Source organism: Phyllopteryx taeniolatus, chromosome 7 (assembly GCF_024500385.1).
Source record: "Phyllopteryx taeniolatus isolate TA_2022b chromosome 7, UOR_Ptae_1.2, whole genome shotgun sequence".
In the NCBI taxonomy this organism is placed as follows: domain Eukaryota; kingdom Metazoa; phylum Chordata; class Actinopteri; order Syngnathiformes; family Syngnathidae; genus Phyllopteryx; species Phyllopteryx taeniolatus.
In genome coordinates, this window is record NC_084508.1 from 8,004,086 (window position 1) to 8,025,643 (window position 21,558).

The 21,558-nt window shown below is 43.3% G+C and overlaps 1 protein-coding gene across 4 annotated transcripts in view; it reads left to right on the top strand.

Moving 5' to 3' along the window:
* Nucleotides 1-21,558, top strand: part of kita (KIT proto-oncogene, receptor tyrosine kinase a) — a 39,390-nt gene that overhangs the window by 12,379 nt on the left and 5,453 nt on the right. Inside the window, exons 5-17 of one of the 4 annotated variants that reach the window (XM_061778343.1) lie at nt 366-558; nt 1,694-1,883; nt 3,378-3,493; nt 3,584-3,698; nt 5,646-5,830; nt 10,874-10,980; nt 11,060-11,186; nt 12,939-13,043; nt 14,559-14,669; nt 14,752-14,893; nt 15,895-16,013; nt 16,094-16,224; nt 20,074-20,196. In XM_061778343.1, the coding sequence (XP_061634327.1) occupies nt 366-558; nt 1,694-1,883; nt 3,378-3,493; nt 3,584-3,698; nt 5,646-5,830; nt 10,874-10,980; nt 11,060-11,186; nt 12,939-13,043; nt 14,559-14,669; nt 14,752-14,893; nt 15,895-16,013; nt 16,094-16,224; nt 20,074-20,196 (1,764 nt within the window). The remainder of the gene's footprint in view (nt 1-365; nt 559-1,693; nt 1,884-3,377; nt 3,494-3,583; nt 3,699-5,645; nt 5,831-10,873; nt 10,981-11,059; nt 11,187-12,938; nt 13,044-14,558; nt 14,670-14,751; nt 14,894-15,894; nt 16,014-16,093; nt 16,225-20,073; nt 20,197-21,558) is intronic. The other 3 variants (XM_061778345.1, XM_061778347.1, XM_061778346.1) reach the window with 3 other exon arrangements.

The following is a 21,558-nucleotide window of genomic DNA, read 5'->3' on the forward strand; positions in this document are numbered from 1 at the left end:
ATGACACACATTTGTTCAATGGCCATGATATTTTGGAGTCTGGCCCTCAGGGCCAACTAATGCAGGTTTCTTCTTCTATGCATAGAAGCTTCTGTATGAGTGCAATCAGTGTCTTGGGAGTGAGTGAGTGAGTGCGTGCGTAAGTCAGGGGTGTCAAAACTACATCACCAGAGGCCACATCGGGAATTTCAAACTGGTCCTTGCGTCAAGTTTGGACACCCCTGGTTTAAGGGGGTCAACGCTTCAAGATCTGGACTGTGTGTCATTGCATGCATGTGTGTGTGTGTGTGTGTGTGTGTGTGTGTGCTTGGCGAGGATAGCCGTGCAGACGGGGTTAATCTCTAGAGATCTCTGGGCGTTGACAGGGTGCCGTCTGGTATCCACAGCAACCAGCTAAGGTTGACACTGCGTCGCGTATCCGGGCGGAGCACTTCGACCACATACGCAGCGCCACCCTGCGCGTGGCCGCCGTCGCACACCGGGACGCCGGACGCTACCGCTGTGAGGCCGAGAACGAGAGGGGGCTCAGCGTACGCGCCGTGTGGCTAGACGTCTATGGTCAGTAAGCGGGGAGGGAACGCGCAAGACCGAATGAGAACAATTCTGTAACAATGATAAGAATGTTGTGTTTTTTCAGGTATTTAACAATTTTGTTGATTATTGTAAAGGTTGGGCCAAAAGCTCCTTACTTATTTTTATGCCCTCACATGTGGAAAAGGAGAGCCATAGTCGCCAATGCACTTTTCAGCCATTTATTGAACAGTAAAAGACACAAACGCACTCACGTAGAAGCTGCTGTCGGCCACAGCTCACACCCGGACACTTGGCCGGACTCGCTAAAGTTCCACTTATGATTACAATGACAATGTAATCAATGGAGCCAGTTTCAACAATAGGCTTTCAAGGCAGTAGGAAGGAGTAGGGGTTTCATGGACACCTTTTGGGTTCCGGAGTAAGTTTTCCAGACAAGATTAGCGTTCTAAAGTTTGGTTTCGACATTTTTTGTTTTTTTCAAGCTTTCAAGTTAGCTTTAGTGTTTGTAGTCCGGGTTTCAGGTCCGGTTGTGGGTTTCTGTGTGTGTTGAACTTCAAAGTGGAGGTGAGCCCCTACCTTCATCCATCCTTCCTTTCTTCCACTGTTCCTTCCATCATTCTTTCCTTCCTTTCATCCTTTCTTCCTCCCACCCTGCCTTCCTTCATTTTTCCTTTCTTCTTCCCTGAATTACTCCAATCTATCCTTTCTGGCTTCCTTCCATCATTCTTTCCTTCCTCCCTTCTCCTTCCCTACCTCCCTCCCATTCTTGCTTGCTTGTTCCATCTTTCCTTACTTCATTCCTCCCTTCAATCAGACTGTCCGTCCTTCAATTCTATTTCCCTTCCCTCCGACCCTCCCTATCTTTCTTCCTTCCATCCTGTCCCCCTTCTTTCCTTACTCCCATTCTTCCTGCCACACTCTCTTCCTTCCTTTCTCCCTCCCTCCCTCCCTCCCTCCCTTTCTGAAGTTTAGTTCAATTCCGGTGGGTTGTTGACCGCTTTTGTGGGTTCATTGTGTAGGTTAAGTCATCCACGGCAGAGGTCGAAGAGAAGTTCCACTGACTTGTTGTCATTGCGAAGGCAGAATTTGTGCTACTTTTCTATGCCATATTATATAGTAACGATACAGGCCTATGACACCGCTTCTTGTTTCCCTCCAGACAAAGGATTCATCAACGTAACGTCGACGAGCAACAGGACCGTCCACGTGCGCTCTGGTGATAGTTTATCCCTGCTGGTGGAGATGGAGGCTCACCCGAGGCCCCGCACCTTCTCCTGGAGCTTCATGGACCACGAGCTGAAGAATAACAGCGACCACGTCATCACGACGCAGAGCACTTGCAACTACAGGTGCGACCCGCCCCGGTCCTCAACCGAACACCTCCCCCACAACCGGCGGGGGTGGCATTTAACATGTACCCCGCGGGCCTCACAGCGCCATGACAAATACGGAGGAGAGAAGAGCGCCTCGGGTTGTTTGAGCCAAAACGGCTGCACGCAGAAAAAACGGAAAGTATTTGCTGTGTTACTCATGAGTGGCAAGGGAACTATAATATCATAATGCTATGTGTCGCATGCTTCCCAGTATTTTGGATTTTTTTTTTTTTACGGGACATGACCCGGCTGTTATGTGGCAAGTCCAACTGACCCAATTCAATTGTAAGTTACCAGTTTGTTTTTTTTGGGGGGGGGGTTTCATATTCAATGAAACTGTTGTGAGTCAAGTCGACTCGCAGTTGACTTTGTCAAAAATTAACAACAAAAAATGTACGGATTAAAAAAAAAGGAAAAGTCAAAAACGTTTGGCTACGAAACTTGAAAACTGTACAACATGTAAACTTTGTGGGTCAAACCGACCCAAGTAAAAAAAAATACAAAATACTCGAGTAAACATAAAAATGAAAAGTAGTTTTTTTTGTTTACAACACGTAAAATTGAAATGTCGTGGGTCAAACCTACAAAAAGTGAAAAAAAAAGAAAGAAAAAAAAAAACTCTAACTAAAAGTTCAAAGTAGTTTTTCTCTACGAACCTTAAGAAGTGTACAGCATATAAAATGGATATATTGTGAGTCAAAAATATACAAAAAACAAAAGTTCAAAATATGTTTTTACTCTGAAACTTACAACATATAGAATGAGGATGTTGTGGGTCAAATCGACCAATGTCAGTTACAAATATTTTTCTGCTATGAGACGTGTAATCAACTTAAAATGAAAGTGCCATGGGTCAAACTGACCCAGGTAAGAGGAAATAAGATTGAAATACTTTTTTTGCGACGAAACTCAATGAGTGTAATGTTAAAGGACAATGTTGCGGGTCAAATTGATCCTAGTACATAAAAAATTATATTAAAAGATATTTTCTTATTCTGCACATACGAAATTTGTTCAAATTGTACTTCCAGTGTTGATGACTACTCACGAACATACAAACAAACTGAAAAAATAATTACGGGCTTTTGAATTTCCGAATTTTGTTCATGCACAAATGACAGAGTTAAACAAAATGTTTTCGTAACTATGCTACCACCACACTGCAATTGTTCTTGTTCACTCACGCAAAAGCTGCTGTCTACCACGGCTCACACCCAGACTCTCGTACAGACTCGCTGCCGTCACACATCACCTCAGCAGACCCCGCCTCTTAAAAGCACATGCATTATTTTGTGTTCAAATAGGGTTACAGACGTTGACGCAATGACGCATTTGTGGCATTTGGTGACGTCGTTTTTACGTCATCCTGCTAAGCGACGCACAAACAAACAATGAAAATATGGTTTTCAGTGTCGGCTTTTGCTGCTTTTGTGAATGGCGTGACTAAAACGTCTCCCCCCTGGTGTTCAGGTACAGCAGCGAGCTGAGATTAGTGCGACTGAAGATGTCGGAAGGCGGCGTTTACATGTTTAAAGCCTCCAATCACGACGCCTCACTGAACGAGACCTTTGCCGTCTTCGTAACCAGTGAGTAGCTTCAATTCTTCTTCTTTTTTTTTAATGAAAGCTTTTCTGCTTGGCTTTTTGCATTTTTAACCATGTCTCATTTCTTATTAGCTAAACCCGAGATCGTGTCGCACGAAGGCCCGGTGGACGGGCAAGTGCGCTGCGTGGCCGAGGGATTTCCCGCCCCCAAGATCACATGGTACTACTGCGAGCAGCCCTACATCAGGTGAGCACCAAAGAATTGCAGTCCAGATACTTGTGTCAATTACATGTTCCTTTGAAGTTATTTTCAAATTATGTTATGGTAACTATTTTGTTAAAAATATTCATCATTCTACATATATTAATTTGGGTGTTTCAGTTTGTACGAAATTACTTATTTTTGTTGACTTTTCTAAATTCTCAATCGTATATCTACATAATTAAATATGATCTTAATTATTCATTTTTTTTACTCTGAGAGATGAGTGTAGAGTGTAGCTGGTTACAACATTTTTACAGTAGTTATCTTCGCTATGCAACAATCATTTTTTTTTTATTTAGGAGAAAGTTTAACATTTTTACCTTTTCTTTTCTTTTTAATTTTTTCTGAAAGACAAATATTTTTTTCAGATACAAAAAAATTGTACTGTTACCAAAGTCAACTATTTTTGGTTGTTTTGCAGGTAGACATTTGTGAGATTTTATTGTTCTTTTTAATCTGAAACACAAAGAAAAATGTGCGTTGTTGTTTCTGAGGTAGAAATTAATAAGCTTTTTTTTTTAACGGAAACCCAAAGAAACATTTGTTTGTTGTTTTTGTGGGAGGTTTTTAAAGAGAAAACGCAATGACAAGTTGTTTTTTTAAATACAAAATTGAGTTTCTTTGTATTTAAAACTCAAAGAGAAATAATTGCTGTTTTTCAGATAAAAAAATACCTCGTTTTTTTTGTTTTGTCTTATTATTTTAACTGAAAAACAAAGTAAAATGTTTTGTTGTTTTTGAGGATAAAAGTTTGTTTTTTTATTTTATTATTTTTTTTTTATCTGAAACACAAAGAAACATTTGCTGTTGTTATGGGGGGGGGGGTAAAAATATAAAAAGTTGTCTTATTTATTTATTTTGCAAAACAAAAATTAAATAGTTCTTAATGTTTTTTTTAGATGGAAATTATTATTATTTTTTTTAAACAACATTGGCAGAGTTTCAGTGGAGTAGCCCAAAATTCCATCGGGTAGCCATGAAAACCAATTGTCGACTGCCACACCCCCCCCCCCCCCCCCCAAAAAAAAACATTTTTCTAAAAGCCATAATGATTATACTGTTATACTAAAATGTTACGTTGAAAGCTTCCTGTTTGAGCTGCATTTATGCACACAGAGCTCACCAAACGAACTTGCAACGTTGAATCACAGCCTATTGCTAGCCAGCAAAGCATGGCACGTATTGGCCATAGCCATAGCAAACATAGCATATGTACTATTAGCTAGCGCTAGTACAAGGGTTGGCTGGCTTTTCTGGCTATCGACCGCCTCGCTCCTGGTATTAGGGCTACTCGGCAGCACGGCTACATTATAAAACACATAAAACAGCAGAAATAGGACAGTGTAATATATAAAACACATACCAGGTGAAACAGCATTGGTAGAACAGCATTAGTTAAGTCAGCATCACAGCTACATTAGTAAACGCAGCACAGCTAGCACAGCATTAGCTCAATTAGGTACACAATACGTAACACGTGACACCGAAGAGGAAAAGCAACATTAACTCAATTAGCATCACAGCTGCATTATGAAAATACCGAGCACATGACACAGACGAGATAGCAAAGCATTAGCTCAATAAGCATCAGTGCTCCGTTAATAATACACATAACACAGCACAACAGTAGCATAATTAGCATGCAAACTGCGTCATAAAATACATACTATATATCAAAACAGCGTTAGGATACTATTTGCTCAGTTAGCATGACAGTTTTGTTATGTAACCATACAATTGTCCAGATAAGCTTTCCTGGCTGCCCTCAAATGTGCATGACAATAACAACACTTTTTGTGAATTTCCAACAATGGTCGGGGTGCTTATGTCTGGACAACTAATAACCAGTTTGCTGATCCTGCCAGATTGCTGTCAACAAGACCTAATCCACTTACCCCCTGCTCTTCATTGTTGCCCCCCTCACTCCAGGTGCTCCCAGCAGGTGAACGCCACCAAAGAAGAGACGGACATTGTCACCATTACGCTGTTCAGCCCCACGTTCGGCAAGACAGAGGTGGAGAGCCGGGTGAACGTCAGCCGTGGACGCTTCAGTACGCTCGAGTGTGTGGCCACAGTGGAGGGCGAGCAGGCCTACACGCTCTTCTCCATCAGTGGTGAGCCACAAAACACAACAACAACACAAATATGTGCACAGGCTACATGTACACGCGCTACTCACAAAAAAGTTGGGGATATTGGTCTTAAGTCATACGAACCTAAAATGCACTCTAACAATTACAGGTGAACTTTATGACCGTCTCTAAACTTTTGAATGCAAAAATTCACACCAGAGATACACAGAGAGACGAGCGGGGTCATAGGGATGGATGGATGGATGGATGGATGGATGGATGGATGGATAGATAGATGGATAGATAGATAGATAGATAGATGGATAGATAGATGCGTTTGCTATTTTCACACTGCAATGACACGTCAGAATTGTACCACTTGAAAGCAAAACGTCAAAGTGTGTCACTTGACGCACAAAATTTAAATCCATTCATCCTAACGATGGATTTAATTTATTTTGCCCATCCCGTTTTGATGGTGCCATCAAAACGTCTGTGCATGGGAACAACAAACCAACGTTGATGAAGACAACATTTCTCTGGCGTCTTTTAATAATTATTTTTTGGTTTCCTAAAGCTACCTTTTAATCATGTGCTATTCCAGTTCCGGTGAGTCATTCTGTGGGATCAACATTGAATTGCTCGCAGGCCAGCCGAATTGTTTTTGCTCATTGGAATAGTGCACGCCGCAGCAAATTTCATTCAAACGACTGAATCATGGATGTTTTATGGCGCCCTGAAGTGTAGGAAACAACAAATCCAAGCGGATTAAGACATACCTTCCTTTGGAGTTGGTCCATTTAATAAAGAGTGCTTTTACTGTATGTACAGTATTTGCCACTGTACTGTGTAATTGTAGTTGGTTATGCACTAGGCCTTATTGGTTTGCTCAACAGTCTGAGGTTTTCAAACGGGATGACTTTTAAATGGGACACATTGAGTAAAATTGACTTTTTAATTGTCTGTATACAAATAATTGGGTTTCTGGAGTGCCTACCCACTCATCAAGTGTGAAATTAAACAACCAAGTAAATCATTTGTGAGCTGACTATTTCACAAAATGTGTCTGTGGGCAAGACCGTTCTCTATTTTCCCACATTGCGATGTCAGACAGGCTTATTTAGATAATACTGCCCCCTCAACAAATTTCTACGACCACGACTTGGCAGCTAGGCGAGCAAATATCCACCTATTCGAAATGACGGTTGGACTACACGGAAACACGATCATGTCAAAGCTAAATGATAAGTAGAAATGCAGTACTAGCACAGAGCACCATTAACTAAGAGCGTGATAAGCTGAAACGCGGCACGTAGTTGAACGTTTGGCGAAGTTGACGAAGTCGAAGGTGTTTGTGTTTGCCGATAAACCAGTGAGTCTCAGTGTTGTGTTGGGCTGTCACTATGGAATCTATTTAGAATTGATTCTCCTTTTGCATATTGGACGAATAAACGAATAATAATCGCGCCGCCCCTCCCCCACTATTATTTATGTATTATTTGTACTACAAACGTGCATTTTATTCTCATTTATGAGGGACGGACCTCGATCCTTAAACTGCATATGTTGGTACTGAGTGTATGGTATAAATTTGGTGTGCAGAATTTGAGACAGCAAAATGCTAAACGCTAAATGGTTACGAATCGTGATTAGCATTAGCATTTTAGGTCAAAAACGCTAACTACCATTCAGCTCACCCATAAATCATGTTATATGTACGTTACACATCTAAAATAGTTTGTCAAATAAAGAAGTCGCGTTTTTGTGTGTGTGTGTGTGTCTGTGTGTGTGTTTGTGTGTAGACTCATCAGAATCAGAATCATCTTTATTTGCCAAGTATGTCCAAAAAACACACAAGGAATTTGTCTCCGCTCGAGTACGACAACAGACAGTCAATTTACACAACACTTTGGAGACAGAAAGACATTGATAAAAAAAAAAAAAAAAGCAGTAAAGGGTTGCTCGTTATCTGGTAATGCCGGTACATTTTATTATTATTATTTTGCAAAAAGATGCAGAGTCCTCTAGCACTTAGAGCAGTTGGAATGACTAATATCGCAATAGTCCGGTGCAATGACCATTGTGCAAGGGGCGCCGAGACTTCAAGGAGTGGATGCGGTTTAAAGTGACGAGTAGTGCGATCATCTGGGACAATGTTGGTTGTGCAAATGTTACAGATACTCCTCAGTCAGTGTGCAAATGGAGCAGATGCTACTCTGGCATGAGTGGCCAGTATATGCAAAAAGTGCAGCATGGCGAGACAACTACAGTGAGTGCACGAGTAATACATAATTGGCCCCACAGAAATGTGACAACGAACTCAAGTCAAAAAATTGCCAGCATGTTGTAATGGAATTGTAGGTCAGGTGTTTAAGAAGTTGATCGCAAGAGGGAAGAAGCTGTTGGAATGTCTGCTACTTCTAGTTTGCATTGATCGGCAGCGCCTACCTGAGGGAAGGAGCCGGAAGAGCCGGTGACCGGGGTGCGGAGGGTCCGAGAGTATTTTGCACGCCCTTGTATTAGTTCTGGCAGCGTGCAAGTCCTCAATGGTGGGTAGGGGGTTGCCGACAATCCTTTCAGCAGTTTTGATTGTCCGTTGCAGTCGGAGTTTGTCCTTTTTTGTAGCAGCACCAAACCAGACTGTGATGGAAGAACACAGGACTGATGCGATGACCGCTGTGTAGAACTGTCTCAGCAGCTCCGGTGGCAGGCCGTGCGTCCTCAGAAGCCACAGGAAGTACATCCTCTTCTGGGCCTTTTTGAGGACGGAGTTGATGTTGGTCGCCCACTTCAGGTCCTGAGAGACTGTAATTCCCAGGAACTTGAAGGTTTCGACGGTTGACACAAGGCAGCTGGACAACGTGAGGGGCAGCTGTGGCGAAGGATGCCTCCTGAAGTCCACGATCATCTCTACAGTCTTGAGCGTGTTCAGCTCCAGGTTGTGTCGGCCGCACCGCAGCTCCAGCCGCTCCGCTTCCTGTCGATATGCAGACTCGTCACCGTCCTTGATGAGGCCGATGACAGTGGTGTCATCTGCAAACTTCAGGAGTTTGACAGTCGGGTCCGCTGAGGTGCAGTCGTTCGTGTAGAGAGAGAAGAGCAGCGGAGAAGGGACACAACCTTGGGGCGCCCCAGTGCTGATGCTGCGTGTGGATGAGGTGGCCTCCCCCAGCCTCACCTGCTGTGTCCTGCCTGTCAGAAAGCTGCAGGTGAGACGGTGAGCTGGAGAAGCTTGGATGAAAGGAGTTCAGGGATGATGGTGTTGAACGCTGAGCTGAAGTCCACGAACAGGATCCTCGCGTAGGTCCCTGCACTGTCGAGGTGTTCTAGGATCAAGTGCAGTTCCATGTCGACTGCATCATCCGCAGACCTGTTCGCTTGGTAGGCAAACTGCCGGGGGTCCAGCAGGGGACCTGTGACACTCTTGAGGTGGTCCAGCACGAGACGTTCAAAGGACTTCCTGACCACAGATGTCAAAGCGGCAGGCCTGTAGTCATTTAGACCCGAGATTGCAGGTTTCTTGGGGACTGGAATGATGGTGGAGCGTTTGAAACAGGATGGTACTTCACACAGTTCCAGAGATCTATTGAAGATCTGAGTGAAGACTGGCGCGAGCTGGTCCGCGCAGACTTTGAGGCAGGACGGGGACACATGGTCTGGGCCTGCCGCTTTGTTAATCTTTTGTTGTTTGAAGATGCGTCTCACATCCTGTTCATGGATGGTCAACGCAGAAGTCAGAGGTGTGATTGTGGCCGGGGGTGTGGGGTGTGAAGCTGTCTTTTTCAAATCTGCAGTAGAAGGTATTCAAGTCGTTGGCTAGTGTGCTATTGTTCTCAGCTTGGGGGGATCGTCGCTTGTAATTAAAATCCTGCTTGGCAGTGGTCAATTTTTCTTTTTTCTTTTTTTTTTCCAAACAACAAAGAGTCTTTGTGTTTTTACAGCTGTGTTCAGTCCCCCTTCCGTGCCTGTCCTGGCCTTATTGTTCCCTTCTCTGTCCACTCGTGTGTAATAAGCTCTTTATAGAGATAAGGAGCTTTCTCCCCACTTCAAATCTGAGAATGCAGAGTCTGCAGGAACAAATCCAAAGCTCTACGTGTTCTCCACAACACCTCCGAGCGTCATCCAAGGCAGCCGGGACAACCTACCCGCCCGCCTTCCAAGAATCACTCGCCGACATGTTAGCTCCCTGGCGGCTTGTTCTGACCTCAGCTAGTGGCGATACCGCTTTTTGGGGCAGCAAGGGGGGCATTGCAGCAGATGGGGAAGCCGTTATGACACCGCGTGGATTTGGAGTCATAAAGTAAACAATGGACTCCAGCTAATACTTATCTGCACACCTTATCGCAGCCAATCATGTCTCTCTTGGCTGCTGTTTACCAAACGGTTTATGGGAGACAAGCACTGAAGGGTTAATCTTGGCCCTAATTGTGCTTTTAGTCAATATTTTGAGTTGGGACACATTCGCACACTCATCTTTTTATTTTTACGTGTGTACAATATGATAAAAATGACAAAAGGACCCTTTGTCTAACTCCCCCTTAAGTTTAATAATACAAGCATGATTTCTCCCATTAACACAATTTGGTTGGAGTCCGGTGAAATTTGGCTTTACACTAGAAAATGTGTGAGACTTAAATCATTTTCATATGTGAGGATTACAATGGACATTTCATATATTTCGGTTTGACATTTGACAATTGGGGGATTCTAATCATGCTGTAAATCATAAAAAATGGTCTGACATTTGAACTTGGGTTGATTTGAATCATGCCAGAAATCCTCAATGTAAAAATTGGAGCGTTTTAATAATGCCATCAATTTCATGGATCTTTGAACCTTTGGCTTGGCACGGTGGGCGAGCGATGAGCGACTGAAATACTGTCATTCACATTGAAATTCCCCAAGAATCAAGAATTGTGGCAATTGTTTAACCTGCTGAAATGGTGCCATGGCACTATCAGGTGGCTACTTGTTGAGCTCCCAGTCTAGAAAAAAAAGTGAGTGCCAATTAAAACAACCGAAAGACAAGCAGTATCGATTGCAAAACCCAAATACCACCCCAATGCTCTTATTTTGTCCCCACAGAGAGAAACGTTCCCCACAATCTGTTCACGCCGCTGCTGATCGGCTCGGTATCGGCAGCCTCCGTCCTCTGCTTGGTCCTCATCATGCTCTTCTACAAGTACCTGCAGGTATTTACTGGAGCTATTCATGAAACAACAGAACATTTTTCACGCATTGTAATTGTGTTTTGGGGTCGTTTTGTTCCAGAAACCTAAATACCAGGTGCAGTGGAAGGTTATTGAAGGAATCCACGGTAACAACTACGTGTACATTGACCCCACCCAGCTACCTTACGACCACCAGTGGGAGTTTCCCAGAAACAACCTGCGTTTTGGTGAGCCGCCAGCACTCCTCACACATTGGTGTAGCACGTTTGTCACCTTCGTCTGTGGCGCGTGCCTCGGTGCGTAGCGTGAACTTGTCATTTGTCACGAGTCTCGTGCCTCGAAGCAAATGGTTTTATGTGAAAGAGCCAACAACTTATGGAGAAAATTAGAAAGCTGGACGTATACTGTGAATTAGACCGGTTTAAAGCCTCATGCAGGCTTTTTTTTCAGGTCATCTTGGCTGTCGTGAGCTGAGTGGTCTACAGGATAACAAAGAGCGACTGGACTCTCCAGACCCCGATCTGAGATTTCCCAATTGAATATAGTTGCTGTAAAAATGCTAAGAAAGACTAAGAACTATGTAGTGTTCAATTGTGGAGCTATAGCTTTAAACTGTTCACCATTTCATGTTTTCCTAACATTTTGGGACGATTTGGAGACTATACACGAACTTGAGCACCTTCGTTCGCATTAGCGCTTATATGGCGCATCGCAACATGCGGTTAGCTACAAAGCTATACCTACACCCCGAAAATAAGTCCGCTGCCTTGGCCGCTTGGCCGTGTGCTCGCAGGTCAAGCAGACTGGCGGAACAGCAAGGAGTGGGATTTTTTTTTTTTGAAACATTGGAACTTAACAGCCAGCGTCAAGCTAAGCCCTGCGATAACCCCGGTGGGATATATTCCAGCTACTGGAGGCTTTAAACTGAGACATTTTCCTGGTTCTAAAATAAGATTTATGAAGCATGTGTCTTTGGGTTTTTAACACAGTTCAAGGCAGAAACAATAGAAGAAGCACACTGTGAGCATTGCCTTCACATTCTGACTCCACAGACAGTGGAAACATCTATTTCTGGATTTGTTTTGAGGGTTTATGACCATTTGAAATGCAACCCAGCAACCTAGCTTAACAGAAATGCTTGCTTTGTCAGTCGTGGTCAAGTCACATGTTTGCACAACCCTCTTGTTGCTTGGCACAATACATTTTTGGGAAAAACATTGGCATATGGCACTCACGCTCACTAGAATGTTTGAATGGTCCATCAGGAACAGGGATAGAAGGCCGTAATAATTTTCTACACCGCTGCACCCTGGACTGGTCGTTAGTCGTTAGTAACACTAAGGGGTTTAAAAATGAAATTAGCTCAGTATGAAATATAGATATGGATCATCATCCACTGGGACAGTAAACAACATTTACCCATCCATACCGTGTCTGGGTCATGGGAAAGCTGGAGTATATCCAGCTGACGATGGGTAAACAGACAAGAGTCATCAGTGGAATATGGTCCTACACTGGCTACATAAAAGCCACCTGTGTGAAGCACTACACCATCAGTCACTGCAACCCAAATTGAATTCAAACACCAGATAAACACCAAAATAATGGGAAGCTGAAGATGGGAATGACATCACCCCCACCTGTCACCATTGATCTACATGTGGACAGGGGTGGAATGCTGGTAGTTGTATCCAGCAAAAGCAGTCCCGGGGCTCAATCGTGACGAAAACCCTCCTTCCCTCACTGCAAACATTGTATTGTTGATATATCCTGGGTGTTGTTTTTTAGCCAACCTCCTCCAACAGGATCCTGCATGTCCTGGTGCTTGAGCACACAGCCCGGGGGCTCAACTGGTGTTGTCCCAGTAATGCTGGCAGTGAGCCATTGGTGGGGAAGGGAAGGGAAGGGAAGGGAAGGGAGGGGAAAACAGGATGGGCAGGGAGAATAACAGCTTTCTGGATTTATTTGTGCTCCTGCAGGGAAGACACTGGGCTCCGGCGCGTTCGGAAAAGTGGTGGAAGCGACAGCATACGGACTCTCCAAGGCCGACTCAGTCACCACGGTGGCGGTCAAGATGCTTAAATGTACGTTGAAGGATGCTAAAGCTAAGCTAAGCTAGGCCGTGATGCACAGCTGGAAGAACTCTGCTGCAGGGCTTCGAGTCAGATGTCAGACGCCACATGTATTCCATTAAAACGCAGACCAGATTATCGGGATGATCAAATCAATCAATAAAAATGAAGTTTGGAAAAAACATCAAATGTATCATGAATAGTGTAGTGCTTCAAAAATCATTTACCATTAGATCAACCTAGGGATGAATTAAAATATTGTTTTTGTCTTTTAATACTATTTAAAAAAAACATCAAAAATGGCAGGAAAAGGGGCGGCATGGTGTATGACCGGTTAGCACATCTGCCTCACAGTTCTGAGGACCGGGGGTTCAAATCCCGGCCCCGCTTGTGTGGTGTTTGCATGTTCTTCCCGTGCCTGTGTGGGTTTTCTCCGGGTACTCCGGTTTCCTCCCACATCCCATAAACATGCGTGGTAGGTTGATTGAAGACTCTAAATTGCCCATTGGTGTGAATGTGAATGGTTGTTTGTTTCTATGTGCCCTGCGATTGGCTGGCGACCGGTTCAGGGTGTACCCCGCCTCTCGCCCCAAGATAGCTGGGATAGGCTTCTCCCTTGTGAGGAGAAGCGGCTCAGAAAATGGATGGATGGATGGATGGATGGATGGGGAGGAAAAGAGAATAAACATAATAATTATAAACATCCATTACATTAAAAAAAACATTTACTGGTTAAATGATAAGTAACAAATAGGACGCAGGGTTCGGTTCACGTTTGGTACGGTAAGGGAACAAAATGCACATTAAACTGCTCATCTTATGTAATACCAATTTTGAATTATATTTTAGAAACATACTTCAAACTTCTTTTTAGAAAAGTGCAGCATCGGTATCGTTTGTCTTCGTTTTAGTGCAACATCAGTAGTTTTTCTTCTTTTGAGCAAAGTAGAACATCAGTGGTTTGTTTTCTTTTTAGGGTTACTAAAGTTACTAAGACAATATCTTGTCTTCTTTTTATGAAAGCGCAATGTAAATTATTTTTCTTGTTTTTATGAAAGTGCAACATCAATAAAGTAGCTTCTCTTTCAAAAATGAAGTTTTCCTATTCAGGAAAGTACAACAACAATAGTGTTTCTTCTTTTTAGGAAAGCGCAACACCAATTGTTTCGCTTCACTTTAGGAATGTGCTATGTCAACAGTTTGTCTTCTTTTGAGGAATGCGCGACACCAATAGTTCATCTTTTTGGGAAAGTGCAACGGTCGGTAGTGTGTCTTCTATTTAGGAAAGGGCAACATCAATACTTGGTCTTATTTATAGGATAGTGCAACGTCAGTAGTTGATCTATTGAGTAAAGTGCAACCTCTTTTTGTAGGAAACGTTATCAAAGACTGAAGGGATCTCAGGGTATTAGTTTGCAGTCCTTTTAGTAGCTAATGTACATTCGCTTAAGTGCAAAGTAGCATTCATCAATAAATGCATTGTTTTATCCAACTTTACCCTGGGGTTTTGTTGTTATTCTTCCCCAGCGACCGCTCATGCCACTGAGAAAGAGGCCCTGATGTCCGAGCTGAAGGTTCTCAGCTACCTGGGAAATCACATGAACATTGTCAACCTGCTGGGAGCCTGCACTGTGGGAGGTAAAGGAGCCTCCGTTCTCACCACGGGGAGAATCACTCTTGCCATCTCTATTAACGATGATATGTTTGTCTGTGCCGGAAGGCCCCACGCTGGTGATTACAGAGTACTGCTGCTTTGGTGACCTGCTCAACTTTTTACGAAGCAAGAGGGAATCTTTCTACTTGCCCAAAACGGAGGAAGACTGCTACTATCGTAACGTTGTGTCGCAGAGGGGGGCCACGGGGTCAGTTGTTTGAAGTTTACACCAAAAAGTTGTTGTTGTTGTTGTGAAAAGCGTAAGCCGCATAGAATCCGAACAGTTGGTCATAAAGCCTATATTTTGCGACCAAAAAAAACTCGATTAGAAATACGAGGAGCATTAAAACGGCCTCTTTTTCACCCAAAATCCTCAAAATGATCAGCAAACTTTGACACGACGCTCTGCCAACAATAATTGCTTTAGGGAAAAAATGTTTTATTTAGTTAATCATATCAGTTTACGATGTGGGCCAATCCTTTAGTAGGAGCAACAGCCCCTGAATGCCCAAAACCAAAATGGCCGACTTCCTCTTCAATGTTGCCCATGGATCTTTGCATGGACTTTTTGGCGCGTCCTGTTTTCTTGGGCTTGTCTCTCCAATTTCATATAATTTTTTGCCAACTTTCAATGAGGAACTCCTGAGTTTTGCAAGAGGCTTGTGTTCAAGAACCCTAGAATGCATACATTTTCACAGGGATCGCTTCCTAGTCAATTTATTCTGAGTCCCCCCAAAAGGTCTTAAAAGTCATCAGAAGAATGACAAGAAACAAAGACTCCAATCAGGTCGGATTAAAAGTTTCCCAGTAACAGTTCCTCAAAAGCCCTGGTAATTGCTCCTTAAACCCAAATGGCTGACTTCCTGTTCGATTTCAGGCATGGGTTCCTTCGTCTTGTTATGGTACACGTGCACCAAATTTCATGTTGTTTTATTAAGCAGGTGTCGTGGGCTACTTTTTTTGCTAACTTAACATTTTCACCAGGTTGCACACGCTTGTCAAAATTGGTGAGGTTTCAGTCATTGTGAGTCTCTGAAAAACTGATTAAGGACCGCGAAGCATTCATAGTCAAAACAAAATACGAGCTGTAAAATCGGAATTGAGCGTCGAGTCCTGGAGTGCTGCAAAGTGCTGTTTACTATCCAGAACGTGCGTAGGAGCAGGGTGTTAAGAGGCTCCTTCTCAGACTGCTCCTTTCCCTCCTCGCAGCGACAGCTTGAACGGCTACATGACCATGAGGCCGTCTGCCGCTGGCAAGCCGCCTTCGTCCTCCTCCTCCTCCTCATCGTCGTCAATCACCATGGAGAAGAGACGCTCCTTCCACAAAGGCGAGTCGGACATTCATCCAATTCCAATAAGAAAACCGTCCAAATGAAAGTTGAATGCCCCCTTTTGGCTTCTCTCTCAGGCGGATCCTACGGAGAAGGAGTGGCCGAGGAGGAAATGTTCGACGACGACGGGCTGTCGTTGGACACCGAGGACCTCCTCAGCTTCTCTTACCAGGTGGCCAAGGGGATGGAATTCTTAGCTTCCAAGAATGTGAGTTGTCCCATCCATCCATTTTTCACACATGGACAATTAAGTCTTCAATTAACCTGACGTTCATGTTTTTGGAATGTGAGAGGGAGCCAGAGCACCCGCAGCAAAAACGCTGTTTTCTGGCCACTACAACACGGGAAATGTCCATCCATCCATCCATTTTCTGAACCGCTTCTCCTCACTAGGGTCGCGGGCGTGCTGGAGCCTATCCCAGCTGTCATCGGGCAGGAGGCGGGGTACACCCTGAACCGGTTGCCAGCCAATCGCAGGGCACATAGAAACAAACAACCATTCGCACTCACAGTCATGCCTACGGGCAGTTTAGAGTCTCCAATGAATGCATGTTTTTGGGATGTGGGAGGAAAGCGGAGTGCCCGGAGAAAACCCACGCAGGCACGGGGAGAACATGCAAACTCCACACAGGCGGGGACGGGGATTGAACCCCGCACCTCAGAACTGTGAGGCTGACGCTCTAACCAGTCGGCCACCGTGCCGCCACGGGAAATGTCATTGGGAATAAAATACATAAAATAGGCATAAAATACTGTACATACCGCCAGAGTGGGACCAAGCCCTCCTACGTCCAAAGTTGGCTTATTTCATATTTTTTTTCACAAATCGATAAAATTGGTCAAACCACACGTGGGTCTGTATTTTTTTTACAAACGATTGACCCACCTAAAGCGTAGAAACATGGTTTGTTCTTTTTGACAGTGCAATGTTAATGGCTTGAGAAACATGCTATCTTTTGTGTGTGGGTGGGTGTGGGTGTGTGGGGGTGGGGGTGGGGGTCCTGAAATGTGTTGGTTTTGGAGATGTGAGGATTCTGCCCAAAACCAGCGATACATACTTTACAAAGGAAAACACTAACTTCCCCTTTGCAACATTACTTAGTACTTTTAATAAAAATGTTTTTTGTGTGTGTTAATATTGAAAAACGATGCATCGTTTGGCTCCTTGTATCACTTTCTGGTCAGTAATTTTAATATACCAAGAAAACAAAATTCTGAAATACATATTTGAAACAAATATGCGTGAAAAAGAAATAAAATGAATATTAAAATAAAGAAAATAAGGTTAATGAAAGATAGAATTCCCATCATTAAAACAACTTTTTGTTTTTAAAAATATGAATGTTTAATATGTATGACTTAAATGAATATATTTATTTAAAAATATTTTAGAGGAGTATTTTTATTTAATTTTATTTATTCATATATCTTTTGTTTAAAGTATATATTTATTTTTTTAAATAAGAACTTAAAATACAATTTTTTTCCATTTTCACTTTTGTTTTCTGAAATGTAAACTTTAATATCAGTCAGTTTGGCCACGGTGGCCGACCGGTTAGAGCGTCTGCCTCACAGTTCTGAGGTGCGGGGTTCAACCCCCGGCCCCGCCTGTGTGGAGTTTGCATGTTCTCCCCGTGCCTGCGTGGCTTTTCTCCGGGCACTCCGCTTTCCTCCCGCATCCCAAAAACATGCATTCATTGGAGACTCTAAATTGCCCGTAGGTGTGAATGTGAGTGCGGATGGTTGTTTGTTCGTATGTGCCCTGCGATTGGCCGGCGACCAGTTGAGGGCGTACCCCGCCTCCTGCCCGATGACAGCTCGGATGGGCTCCGGCACGCCCGCGACCCAAGTGAGGAGAAGCGGCTCAGAAAATGGATGGATGGATGGATCAGTCAGTTTGGCAAGCAACATAACAGGAGGTTGAAGTCAAAATCTTGGGTTTACTTGAACTATATCGCAAGCAATAGCAGTATATGCAATGGGTACGGAAAGTATTCAGACCCCCTTAAATCTTTCACTCTTTTTTATATTGCAGCCATTTGCTAAAATCATTTAAGTTCTTTTTTTTCCACATTAATGTACACACAGCATTGCATAGTGAGAGAATTTTTTTGCAGATTTATTAAAAAAAGAAAAACTGAAATATCACTCAGCCATAAGTATTTAGTAGAAGCGCCCTTTTGAGCTCATACAGCCATGAGTCTTTTTGGGAATGATGCAACAAGTTTTTCACACCTGGATTTGGGAATCGTCTGCCATTCCTCGTCGCAGATCCTCTCCAGTTGTGTCAGGTTGGATGGTGAATGTTGGTGGGCAGCCATTTTCAGGTCTTTCCAGAGATGCTCCATTGGATTTAAGCCAGGGCTCTGGCTGGGCCATTCAAGAACAGTCACGGAGTTGTTCTGAAGCCACTCCTTGGTTATTTTAGCTGTGTGCTTCGGGTCATTGTCTTGTTGGAAGGTGAACGTTCGGCCCGGTCTTAGGTCCTGAGTACCTTGGAGAAGGTTTTCGTCCAGGATATCCCTATACTCGACCGCATTCATCTTTCCTTCGATTGCAACCAGTCGTCCTGTCCCTGCAGCTGAAAAACACGCCCACAGCATGATGCCGCCACCACCATGCTTCACTGTTGGGACTGTATTGGACAGGTGATGAGCAGTTCCTGGTTTTCTCCACACATGCCACTTAGGATTAAGGCCAACAATTTCTATGTTGGTCTCATCAGACCAGAGAATCTTATTTCTCACCGTCTTGGAATCCTTCAGGTGTTTTTTTGAGCAAACTCCATGCGGGCTTTCATGTGTCTTGCACTGAGGAGAGGCTTCCGTCGGGCCACTCTGCCATAAAGCCCCGCCTGGTGGAGGGCTTAAGTGACGGTTGACTTTCTAGAACCTTTGCCCATCTCCCGGCTGCATCTCTGGAGCTCTTTGGGTTCTTCTTTCCATCTCTCACCAAGGCTCTTCTCCCCCAATTGCTCCGTTTGGCCGGACGGCCGGCTCGAGGAAGAGTTCCGATTGTCCCAAACGTCTTCCATTTCAGGATTGTGGAGGCCACTGTGCTCTTAGGAACCTAAAGTGCAGCAGATCTTTTTTTATTGTAACCTTGGCCAGATCTGTGCCTTGCCACAATTCTGTCTCTGAGCTCTTCGGGCAGTTCCTTTGACCTCATGATTCTCATTTGCTGTGACATGCACTGTGAGCTGTAAGGTCTTCTCTAGACAGGGGTGTGGCTTTCCTCATCAAGTCCGATCAGTATCATCAAACACAGCTGGACTCCAATGAAGGTGTAGCACCATCTTAAAGATGATCTAAATACTTATGGCTGTGTGATATTTCAGTTGTTCTTTTTTAATAAATCAGCAAAAATTCAACAAATCCTTTTTTTTCTGTCAATATGAGGTGCTGTGTATACATTAGTGAGGAAAAAATGAACTTGAATGATTTTAACAAATGGCTGCGATATAACAAAGAGTGAAAAATTTAAGGGGGTCTGAAATATAAACACTGGTGTACTTATGATATCTGACACACACAAAAATTGTGACATTGAACTTATCCTTTTGTAATAGCAAACTTTCAAGTATTTAATTTAATGTAATTTAATTTTGAGTTTATTTTGGACAGAGTTATGATCAGACACGAAATTCAAAAGATACAAAAATAAATAAATAAATACAAATGTCCATACTGCTGGTCGAAAGGCTTAGGCCTGAAGCTAAAAGCTTATCAATGGCCTAACGTAACTTTTAAGTATGCTTATACACTCTATTTCAGATCTGGTACTAGTCTGTTGCACTAAGGCAATGTGTCTGAACACCTTTCGGGGTTATATTGTAGTGTTCTGGTTTTATCTGATTTCTGTGTCCTCACAAAGCACGGCTCGTGTTTCAACCGCGAGTAAACAGAAAGCATGTCGCGGCACGCTGTTAAAAATGTAATTACTGTCAGAGTCAAATGTCGGCTGGGGGAAAAGAAAAAAGAAAATATACGCAACACTTGGCGGATGTCACGCAGAACATGTCTCATTAGCGCTCCCCCCCCCCCCCCGCCTCCCCCAGTGCATCCACAGAGACCTGGCAGCCAGAAACATCTTGCTCACTCAAGGGCGAGTGGCAAAGATCTGTGATTTTGGCTTGGCCCGCGACATCACCACCGACTCCAACTATGTGGTCAAAGGAAATGTGAGTGTGTGTTTTATCAAGGAATAACATGTTACACTCGTAATCTAACCAAGATAAAGTGCACCAGCACAGTATTTAGTGAATCAGAGGGTTTACAAATGTCTTAGTTTCCCCTGTAAACCAAAATATACCATTACGAAGGCAACAATAATGTTACTTAGTCAAGACCTCCACCAAAGCCAAAACAATCCTAAACATGCTAAACACCTATTTGATGACAAAAATAAACAAATGTAGTTCCACTCCAGTGCTGTAGGTGGCAGTAAGTGAAGGGTCACTGTCACTGTAACATCAAAAAGCCTACAATAGTTGAATAAAGGCAACATCTTCTTTGTTGACAACCATTTCGTCTTAGATCAAAACAATTAGTGAAACAAGGAGTGGCCCCCAGTCAAACAGACGGCGTACATATACGATCAAATGAATCAACACCATACCTCAAATAGTTGCTATCTTTCTCCAACCACCACTAAACAACCAACCAACAAACAATGTTGGCTAGCGTCGGCTAAGTCATTCCCAGGTATGACGTGCCCTTAAATAAATAAACGCCCTATGTTAAATACAATCTTTTTTCCAACTAATCAATAATGATCAAAGCATAACTTTTTATTTTGTCTGAATAGTGGCTTCCATTGCCGTAGAAGCCGTGCCCCAATTAATTACCGGCGGTGTTGTGAATGAATAAAATAATGCGGAACCTTAAATAAACGTCTTCGTTCTGCAGTAACTAATAATGAGAAAAACCTAGACCGAATCCTGAGTTCATCGTCTGCTATGTCTGCTTCAATAGATATTTGCTGTAACCCAATTAGATGCCTGCTTTTTTTCTAATACCCTAACTAACTAATTAACTCATGGCCAAAGCATGACCTCTATGATAAATTAAAAACATGTACTGTACTTCCTCAAATAGTGGCCTCCGCTCAAATCGACGACATACCACGCCATGCTATCGGCAGTTTGAAAAAGGAGGTCATAAATCAAATCAAAACCTCTGCACTGTATCATTCAGCTATAAGTAAGGTTACCAAAACCAATGTGCTCTGATAAGACGTTTTACCCCCAATTTATTGCCGAGTGCCTCGTGCACTTGAATAACTAGTCGCTAACCAACCAACTCACTCTTATCTAACTTAATAAGGTAACCCAAATTCCTCAAATCGTGGCCTCCTCTCTAAAAAACACCGTGTATCAATTAATCGTCTGATGTGTCAGAACACCCTACCTCGAATTCATTCCCTTTGTTCAAACTAATTAGTAATGATTATTTGAAACAAGACGTGCAAAATACAGTGTTTCTCCCCAAAAGTGGCCTCAGATTTTATAGAAACTTTACACCAGTTAATCACAGGTTGGGTC